Source organism: Lytechinus variegatus, chromosome 3, assembly GCF_018143015.1.
Source record: "Lytechinus variegatus isolate NC3 chromosome 3, Lvar_3.0, whole genome shotgun sequence".
NCBI classification, from domain to species: domain Eukaryota; kingdom Metazoa; phylum Echinodermata; class Echinoidea; order Temnopleuroida; family Toxopneustidae; genus Lytechinus; species Lytechinus variegatus.
Window position 1 is genome coordinate 62,503,372 of NC_054742.1, and position 10,620 is coordinate 62,513,991.

At 38.2% G+C, this 10,620-nt stretch overlaps 1 protein-coding gene across 1 annotated transcript; it reads right to left on the reverse strand.

Moving 5' to 3' along the window:
• Positions 1–9,194, reverse strand: LOC121411599 (gastrula zinc finger protein XlCGF57.1-like). The gene is made up of 3 exons (XM_041604399.1): positions 9,094–9,194; positions 4,174–4,503; positions 1–1,828 (listed from the first exon to the last, which is right to left on the reverse strand). The coding sequence occupies exons 2-3, from the start codon at positions 4,444–4,446 to the stop codon at positions 443–445; spliced, it is 1,659 nt and encodes a 552-aa protein (XP_041460333.1). The 5' UTR covers positions 4,447–4,503; positions 9,094–9,194; the 3' UTR covers positions 1–442.
• Between the last annotated feature and the right edge of the window lie 1,426 nt (positions 9,195–10,620).

Here is a 10,620-nt window from a genome sequence, read left to right on the forward strand (position 1 = left end):
TGTTGATCTATCAGTTGTAAAATTGGGACAGAATATTTGCAATTTTGCAAATATTTTCTTGCAACACCCCCTAAGACTTGGGATTGTTGAGAACTTAACAGCTTGCAGTAAATGATGAACCTGAGCATAGTCGACTTTTGGCCGTCTGGATTTTTATCACATTAATCACTCACAGACTCACACAACGGACAGATAATAATTTACACATAAATAAGTCTTTTGCAAATTCTATAAAATGTCGTTTCCCCATGATTTGTAACTCTCTGGCCCTTCTAAGATAGAATGCACAAAGGATGCCAATGAATAAACTGCTTTTTATTACTACCAATTTTTCAGTGTGGCTTGCGCTGTTGACCTTACCATAAATGACATTAATTTTTTAAAGATTTTTTTCATCTAAATTATAACAGTTGGAAATAATTTCCTGTAATATGAGAGTAGTCTAATGAGATGAAGGTGAAGAAATAGCAGTTCTATTAAATGTATCTTCTTGCTTATAACCCAAAGATTTGCTGCTACTTGCATAATGTGAAACAGTCTCAGCATATGGAAGTTTGGAGCTAGAATGAGAGTTCTGTGTTACATTGCCTTTGCTCTCTTGGACAGGACTGATTCGTACTTCCTCACTATCAGGCATACCCATTGCATGAAGTCTACAATGCTCGGTTAGATCTTCCTTTGAATCAAAGCTGATACTGCAGATATGACAATGACAGTGGGTGGTCAGATGGATCACCATCAGATTTTCATCCATAAAACCCTGACCACAGACTCCACAGTTGAAACGGTGTTTAATGTGCGAACGAACATGCTTCTCCGCATGCTTCTTCCGACTGAACATCTTGCCGCATTCCCCGCAGTCGTAGGGTTTTCGACCCGTGTGCTGCCTCATATGCTGTAATAGATCCTGATGACGGATGAAGGCTTTGTCACATTCTTGACAAACGAAGGGTCTCTCTCCCGTGTGCTGACGTTCGTGTTCGACCAGGTTAGATTTCTGTGCAAAGGCACGTTCACACTGCCGACACTTAAAAGGCAGCTCTCCAGTGTGAGTTCTCATGTGAGTAGTTAATATCGACTTTTGCCGGAAAGATTTCCCGCAAGCCCCGCACTTAAACGGAGCTTCTCCGGTGTGGCTACGGATGTGAACGACCAAGTTAGATTTCTGGGCAAATGCCTTGTCACACTCCGGGCACCTGTATGGCTTTTCTCCTGTATGGACGCGAATATGTTCCACCAGATTGGACTTCTGTGTAAACGCCTTTGGACATAGGTGACATTTGTACGGCATCTCACGGGTGTGCGTGCGAACATGCGTCACGAGAATGGACTTCTGACGGAATGCTTTATCGCAAAATTCACACTTGAATGGAAGTTCGCCTGTGTGCATGCGCATGTGGACAATCAGATTGGACTTCTGACGAAAGGCTCGTTTACATACTTCACACTTGAAAGGCCTGTCAGCAGTGTGCATTCGGATGTGCTTTGCAAGCTGGCTACGATGGACAACATGACCGCATTGAATGCAGGTATACCCTGACGGTTCCATGGACATGAAAGCATGTACTGCTGCAAGCTCTTCTTCAGCTCTCTGTTCTCTGGTATCCTTGCTCTCAGTGGAATCACAAGGTTTCACATCACCTTCCTCTGACTTTGATACTGTATGAGGTTTAGTGAGATTCTTTGTCCATGACAGAGGAACAAAGTTGCTGACCACCTCTTCTTCAGCAAAATCCACTGGCATGATCTCTTCTTTACTTTTAACTTTAGCTTTACTTGGAAGAATAGGCGATTTCCTATCTGGCCATTCCTGGTCCAATGCATCAACCTGAAACAGTAATCAAAGGATATGTCATTAGAAGAGGTAATAAGCCAGGAAATGCAAAACAAGTTTATGACGGGGACTGAATAATGTACTTCTGATTATCCATGTTAATTTTGTTCCTCTAAAATCTTTGGTTTATGTTCCTTAAAATATCAAGCAAGTAGTACCCTGTAAGCATTTTGTATCAATCATATGTAGATCACTTATTTCATTGGTTTAGTAGGTAATCAATTTTTTTTAATACTATTTGAGTATTGAAGATTTATGTCGAGAAAAACAAACATATCCCTTCTACATTTGATGGACTTTGAGACAAATAGGCTTTAAGCACATCAAAAGAAGTCTACAGATGAGTTAAGACAATAGACCAGTTCGTAGAACTTTACTTCATGGACAATTTTGGTCAAATGACCTTTCATTTCTTTCATTATGATAGGCAAATTTCAAAGCAACATATTACATAAGCTTGCCTTACATAGCAGGATGAAGAAATTGAATAGACCAGGTGACTAGAATAGCACACCTATGAACACTTTATGAAGGTATTTGTTGCATTCCTTCTTTGAAGTATATCATAGCATGTTACACAATGTACTTGGCAAACTGTGAAATACCAGTCGTTTGTGGACGCATTGTTTTTGTGGATGTAAAAGAAAGCCACTATTCAAAAGAACATATGAATAATGAAGACATCAGAGTTAGTGCTTATCTCATTAGATTTTAAACCACTATGTCACCTAATTACAAATGACCTTCCTCTGATCATGCGTAGACTCTTTCGATCATGCGCAGAAAGGAACTACGAACTGGCTTATAGAATTGAGTGGTGTAGGGAAAAAGGTGGATTTTCAATTGGCCGATTATTTTCATCAACTCATTGGTTCGATTCACTGAGGGGCAGAGGTATCTGAATGTAGACTGTCAAAACCTCGGACACAACATTTCACAAACTGCTCCCATGGTCAATGGAATGAAGAGTAGAAGACAGATGGGAAGGTCATCTGTGGAGGTAACTGCCTGTCAAGCCAGTGTCACAAAAACTCTTTTCAATTCATACATAATTGCTCTATGTTTAAAGGGGTACTCCAGGCTAAAAATAATATGATTTCAACAGATTAGACAAAACAAAACGCTGCAAATTTGATCAAAATCGGACAACAAGGGTGATTATTGCACTTTAAAGGTCAAGTCCACCTCAGAAAAATGTTGATTTGAATCAATAGAGAAAAATCAGACAAGCACAATGCTGAAAATTTCTTCAAAATCGGATGTAAAATAAGAAAGATATGACATTTCAAAGTTTCGCTTATTTTCAACAAAATAGTTATATGAACGAGCCAGTTACATCCAAATGAGAGAGTCGATGATGTCACTCACTCACTATTTCTTTTGTTTTTTATTGTTTGAATTATACAATATTTCAATTTTTACGAATTTGACGATTAGGACCTCCTTGCCTGAAGCACAGAATGTTAAAATAATGGAATTCCACGTGTTCAGGGAGGAATGAAACTTCATTTCACATGACAATGACGAGAAAATAAAAATATTTCATATTTCATATAATAAAATACAAAAGAAATAGTGAGTGAGTGATGTTATCAGTTCCTCATTTGCATACCGACCGAGATGTGCATATAACTGTTTTGTGAAATGAAGCGAAACTTTAAAATGCCATAACTTTCTTATTTTACATCCGATTGACGCTATTGCCTTCATAGGGCTGATCTCCGAAAGCAGCGGAGGGAGAAAATCAGGAAGGAAGGATTTTGATGAAATTTTCGGTGTTATGCTTGTTGAATTTTTCTCTTTTTATTCAAATCAAGTTTTTGTTGGGGTGGACTTGTCTTTTTAAGATTTGCATTACTCTGGTGAAACAGTTCTAGGCATGTCTTCACGAATATTCAGTGAACAAATTGATAATATCATATCCTCACTTGTTCTTTTGTATCTTATTATATGAAATTAGGTTTATGCAAATTTTTTTCCTTCAAGAACCAAAAAGTGGAATGACAACTAAATAGTGCATTAGATATCAACACTGTATGAAAAAGAAAACAATTATGATTTCATGTAATAGCAATTAAGGGAAAGTGGGGATGTGACATCATCAGCTCACCTAATGAATATTCATGACATGCATAACTGTTATCATATATTGCTGAAATTTGCAATTCAAAAAATTTGCTATTTGTTATCAGATGTTTATGAAACTTTCAGCATTTTGCTCTGTGAATTTTACTCTTTTAATTTAGATGTATATATATTTTCAGCCCAGAGTACTCATTTAAGCAATATTCTGCAGAAAAAAATGAAGACATATTCTAGGAAATTAAATTATGACATACTTTCTTAGTATGCTGATGAGGATCATTTTCTTCTTTAAAGGGAGTAGCTTCACTCTTGGGTTGCCCTTGAACTTGATGGTCTGACCAGGGCAAGCTGAATGGCATGCCAGATGAATGTGCATGCTGAGCACCAGGTGTAATGGTTTGGGGAATGTGTTCTGCGTGTGACATTACTCCAACATTCATCTGAGCAGGCCTTCCTTGGTAATGACCTGCTGGTAACCTGAATGGAGGATGGTCACTGTGATTAAATACAGGTTGAGATTGGTCCATGCTGGCTTCTTGACGAAGGGACAAGCAGGTGTCAAACAAACTTTCTACATTTGTGATCTGTACAGGTAAGATTAAGAACAAAAGAAATTAGAGTTGCAAGCTATCATGACAATATTACAGTACAGACAAACCTGTCTAAGGCTGTCCAAGGGAAAAAGAACAGTACCAAACCTTGAAGTATATAGAATATGTTTTCACTTGTTCGCACCTAAAACAATTTTAAAATGTTCCCGATCGTCTGTTTAAGCAGTGCGCACGCATGTAACGTGAGCTAAATTTGGGTGTCAGAAAATAATTTCAGAAAATGTGCCACGCGTAATTCCGTACTTTGCGAGAGCCCTGGAGATAGCCTTAAAAAAAATTGATATATTTCCATGAACATGATGAAGTTATCGAATAGGCCGAGGGTCTATTAATTAAAACTAGTAAGAAGTAAAAGTAACACAGTTAGTAGATTCTATTTTCTAATTATAGAAAGTTTTTTTCGGCATTTTCCCCACATTCGTGGAATGAAGGAAAATGTAAAAAAAATCCATTGTCAAAAAACATACGTTGTGCGAGGTTAGTATAGAAACCTCGCAATACGTTTGAGTGGAAACTAGCTAGGCCTAGATCATTCTACAGTGAGTGGAAACTAGCTAGATCATTCTCCAGTAATACCATATCTACAGGTATTGGTATGCCAGTGCTGTATGTATAGAGCACACACTTTAAAAAATCATTAAAATATCACTTTTGTGACCAAAATTACAAATTTCCGTATTTCCATACAATTGCAATTCAATTTTCAGTAGCAACTTAGAATAATTTTTGTATTCACCAGAGCGCTCAAAAACTTGAATTTTGGGCATATTTTTGTAAATGCCGGGCATATAATGCCGGGCATATAATGCCCTCTATTGGTGGAAAGTAATATGGCAAGAAAATTTAATTTTTCAATCTCTAGACTATTTTCAATAAAGAAAAAATAATTTAAAGAATCAAATTTACTTAAGAGCCAAGTTATATAATGAAAAGCTGTAATGGAAACTGACAGTGTAAAAAAATCAAGCATTTATCCAAAGAAAAAGAGAAAATAAGCCAAACATTGACAACCTTATTTTGCCACACATGGAGATGTAAACAGAGAACAAGGTTATATCATAAACTAACCCAGGGAGCCCAGGCTGACCATGCATTTGTCATACTTACGGTAGGATAGATTGTGGTCACAATATCTTGGAAATAAAATCGATTTTAAAATCGGTGTTCGATCGATGTAATCGAACACCGGTGCAGATTTTGCAAAATCGGTGCATCGAAAAAAAAAAAAAAAAAAAAAAAAACGTCGGCCAATTCGTTTGGTTTACACAATCAATCATCAAAATATCAGCAATGTCCAACTTTACTACCACTTTCTTGATTTCTATTGCCCCCAAAATGAAACCGATTGAGTAATTATGATGCTATTCACCATTAATTTGAAGTTAATTTCGATCATAGTTCGAGTCTTACTCGTCTGCTCGTGCCGAGATAATTTATGCACGATGAATTCATGAATGGAAGTTATGGCCGTCGATCGTGCATGCGCAGTACTGTTCTTTAATCAAACCAGAAAATGGCCGGAAATTGACGCGATCAACGTAAAATAAATCTTGCTTTCATGAACAATATTAATATCATGACCATAGAACATTATTGAATGGTAATATTTAACAATAATTTGCATATGATAATCATTAATATGAATTTAGAGCTTGTTGTGAAACGTTTGTAATTCGTTTCAATTTTCAATGGCGGGTATCTCATGACGATCGACTTGACTTCTTGAGTCGAGCTAGTGCACTTGTCTAAAAAAATAATCATCACGTCAGGATTGATTCTCGAACATTGTCTACATGCAAAAACTCTGTTCAAGTTCGTAATATCACCATATAATAACATTTTACATGACAAAACAGAGAAAATTGCGTTTGATTTTTTTCCCCATCAATTTGAAGCTAGTTTGTGCCCAACTTTGGGCTCTGATTTCATGAATGGGAAAATATGTCATACGTCATCGAACACGCATGCGCATTGTGCTTATTTTCTCGGAGCTTGGAGGAGACGTCCAGAAATGGAATCATAGAAATAATCCCAGTATTAATTCTTCCATATGAACATAACATACTTTGCTGACATCGTCAATATTCTTAGTATGACCATAAAATCTTGTTAAATCATAATAATTTAGATGAATTTAGGGCTCGATTCGAACCATTTGTATTTAATTTGATCGCATGCTCAATTGGGCCTAAAAAACTGGATTGTCATCAGGATTAATTCTCGAACATCGTCATAACTCATATTCCACAATCTTTCCTCACAATCGTTATATCAGCATTGAATAGCAATTCAAATGACCATCCAGAGAAAATTACGTATTTATTCCCATAAATTTATTTGGAGCTCATTTTGGATCCAACTACACAATCTCAGGCAAGTTACAGCGCTCTCCGTTGATTGCACTTGTTTGCTGGCGCTGACGTCAAGCACGCCTGTTGTTTCGGGAGAGTGAGTGTACAGAGCTGCGGACGGGGCTGGTGAATGGACTGCGAATGCTAGTTGACCGAAAATCATTCGAATCGACTCTGCGTGATTCATGTCTTTATTATTGTTTCATTTTAAACTTATATGTTGTCATCTGCAAATATCATTGTTGAAGATATTTTGGGAAGAATTCTGCTTTGGTCCCCGGCATTTTTTGTGTGTTTTGTGATCATGAAAAATACAAACGAACTTTGCTCTGTCATCTGCTTGTGCAACGCTCACCCGGCCAACGCCAGCGCAGACCGTCAGTGCGTATAGTGCATATGCAAAGCGCATCGCATCGACGCAAAAACAAGACTAAATTTTCCCCGCCTTCAATATTCGATGCATCGATGTTCGATCGAATTAGAGCTGTCGAACACCGGTTTTCAAAATAATCGATATGACTCAGGCTTACTTACCACGATTATATGGATGAAGGTCTATCTATCGTGTGGCAGTATCCTGACATCGAGGCACAGACGGGAACCTCAAAAAACAAAAAGTTCTCTCCTTCATGTATCCCAGTTTCGATCGGCCATTTTGTTATGAATTTTGAAAGAATTTGGAGAGGTATCGCGACAGAACTTTTCGTTTTTCAAGGTTCCAGTCTGTGCCTCGATGTCAGGATACTGCCACACCATAGAACTTCATCCATATAATCGTGGTAAGTGCATAATTTCTGTTTTCACAATTTTATTTCCAAGTTATTGTGACCACAATCTACCCTAGTCCCACGAGTATGAAATGCACGGCCCGGGGGGCCACTTACATCAACGAGTGGATACCATGTGCAACCCAAAGAACACGTAAAAGGGATGTCTTTTTCAAGACAGGGCACGTTACGTAAAGTAATTAGGGTGTCAAAAACACTAAAATAATGAAAAAAGGGTATCTATTTCGCTAGGAAATTTGAGTGTTTAGCCTTTAGGATCAAATTTGGGAAGGTATAATCAAGACTAAAATGTTTTATAAAGGATGTACTTTTTTCCCCAGGAGTCAACACTACGTGTTTAGAGTACGATTTGTGCAAGTTGGGCTTTGGGGTGTACTAAAGTCTAAACCCAATGAATTACAGGTAAAACCAACGACTGACGTCCATGTTTGAAATATCGCTGTACTTGTTTAGGGGTAAAATTCAGGGAATACTTGCCAACAGTAAAAGTATCGTTTTGTTTCCAATACTTGTTAAGGGTTGGGTTTCACACCCAAATACTTATTAAGGCCAAGGGGTGCATTTTCAGAAATATGGGAAATACTTGTTTACAATTACAAAAATATACAGGCTTGCATGTTTATAAGAATAAGGGTGCTGTTTGAGTACTTTGAGATCTCATGGTATCCACTCGTGAATGGAAGTGGCCCCCAGGATGCACGGTGAGCTCGTGGGCTCCCGCCCGCTCCCTGGCCTTGAATAATCATAAACTTGTTCATTGAATGAGTGAGTAGTATAGTGAGTGATTGTATTACCGACCGGCCTTGTATTACCGAACGCGCACATCGTACGCGTCAGAAAAAAATTTCATACGCTCAAAACTTTGCAACATCCTTCCGAAGGGAACTTGAATAGAAAGATGATGAAAAATCGTCAAAAACACATTTTCAAAGTCTTAATATTCTAAAAATAATAAAATACGGTCAAAATAGCTCATCGGTGATTTTGTTGTTTTCTCAGTTTTTCCCATAGAAAACACACGTTCGGTAATACGATACCTTTTTCAAGTGACCAAAATATTTCACATTCGAAGAGGGGTCCGATTGGAAGCTAATATCGTAAAAAAGAAAATCGATTTCGGCAAAATTTTTACATATTTATATTTTGTAGGTAATTGTGTATTTATGGTGAAAGTTTGATGAATTTTATGAGAATAATGTGTTTGATATGATTGAATTCATGAAAAGTGTTCGGTAATACGATCCACTACCATACCGTAGCAGGCCTACACCCATTTCAGTAATGTGGGGCAATACTAAATTTCAATTCCCTGACCCTAGACTAGTCCAGCTCAGCCTCAGCGGGCAGTTTCTCTACGAAAATAAACCCTTTAAAATATCTCAACAGATCTAAAACATTTCTAAATATTAAAGGGAGAGATTTACCTTATTTCTCGGTTTTGCGTGCGATATTTTAACGAATTCGAAGTTTGTCGAACAAAAATCTCTGAACTGCTATTTCTTGTCCGTCTGTGTCTATGCTGCTGCTGACTGAGCTGTATGCGCGCGCTGCGTTATCATATCAGACTTCTCTCTAGCTCTCTCTTTCTATTTAGGATGGCGGGGGTTGGGGACAAGCTCCCAATTAAGCTGCCCCCTCTGATTTCTTTAAAAGTTTTTTTTTTAAATAAAGATTGTGAGAGAAAAAAAGAGGAGGAAAAGTTAAGAATATGTGAGATGCGGGTTTTATAACTACCGGTATTTCTTTGTGCTTGTTATCAGGGGCGGATCCAGGATTTTCCAAAGGGGCCGGGGGGGGGGGGGGGGGGTTGTGGTCTGTTTGTACAGGAAAAATTTAACAAGCAAAAAAAAAAGCCATCACAAGCGTGTGCATGGGACCATGGGAATGGGCCACATATTCAATTGGCAATTTAAAAAAAAATCGAATCACCTTAGGTCATCTTTGCCATTTACATTTTGCTTTTAATCCCCCCCCCCCCCCATAACGTTCTCCTCTTCCTCTCACTCCACTCTCTAGAACCTACCTCCATATAGCTCACCGGGGGCTCACACCTTTTCTAGCCTCCATTGACAAACACACAATTGCCACGATCAGGACCAGTCAATGTATTACTGTACACATGCGTACGTGCATGGCCAAATTATTTCCCACCACCCCCTAAATGAGTTTTTCTCTGTGTGCAAAATACCCCCTAAACAAGTTTTCATGAGCTTCATTTACACATTTTGGCCCCTAAACAAGTTGTCGCCGGAATATGACCCGGGAATATGACCCCTTAACAAGTTTTGTCTTCTTGCCAACATATTTAAATAGACAAAACTATATGTTCATGGGTATTGCATACCCCCAGAGCAGAACCTGAACACTTTTCAGAAACAAGGAGAAAAAAGCATTGGGGAAAAAAACATACTCTAAACACGTTTGGCTATAATATAGTCTGAGAGTAAAAAATACCCAAAATACGTTTGACCCCGCGATCGAACGAGTCTACACGCGGCCCGTGTCTAAAATTAAACGTTTTTTATGGTCATGCATGTGTACAGCAATATAAATTATTTGACCCCCCCCCCCCACGGGACTTGCCATCAGAACCCATGGACACTCAACCAGACCATGTATTACTTATTCACTGATGCATCAATCAACATAAAAAACAAATATGCCTATTGATAAGAAAGCACATCGCTGCATTTAGCTCTATATATATAAATATCAGGGGCCGCGGAATGGTTTTCAAAGTGGGGTGGCTGACCATGCTAAAAATCACAATCATAATTTTACGTTTTTGTACACGGTTTTGGAAAGAAGTGGGCAGGCTGAAGCCCCCCCCCCCCGTTCCGTGGCCCCTGTATATATATATGAATTGTGAAGAGCCTACCGTATACCGGTACATAATATATGTATATGTATATATACATGTATAGGTTTACATGTTTAGGTCTTGCTCTTCA

Coding starts and splice junctions, on each gene's coding strand:
- LOC121411599 (XM_041604399.1), bottom strand. CDS start 4,446: ATGGACCAATCTCAACCTGTATTTAATCACAGTGACCATCCTCCATTC. Junction 1,829..4,173: donor CTCATCAGCATACTAAGAAA/GTATGTCATAAT, acceptor TTACTGTTTCAG/GTTGATGCATTGGACCAGGA.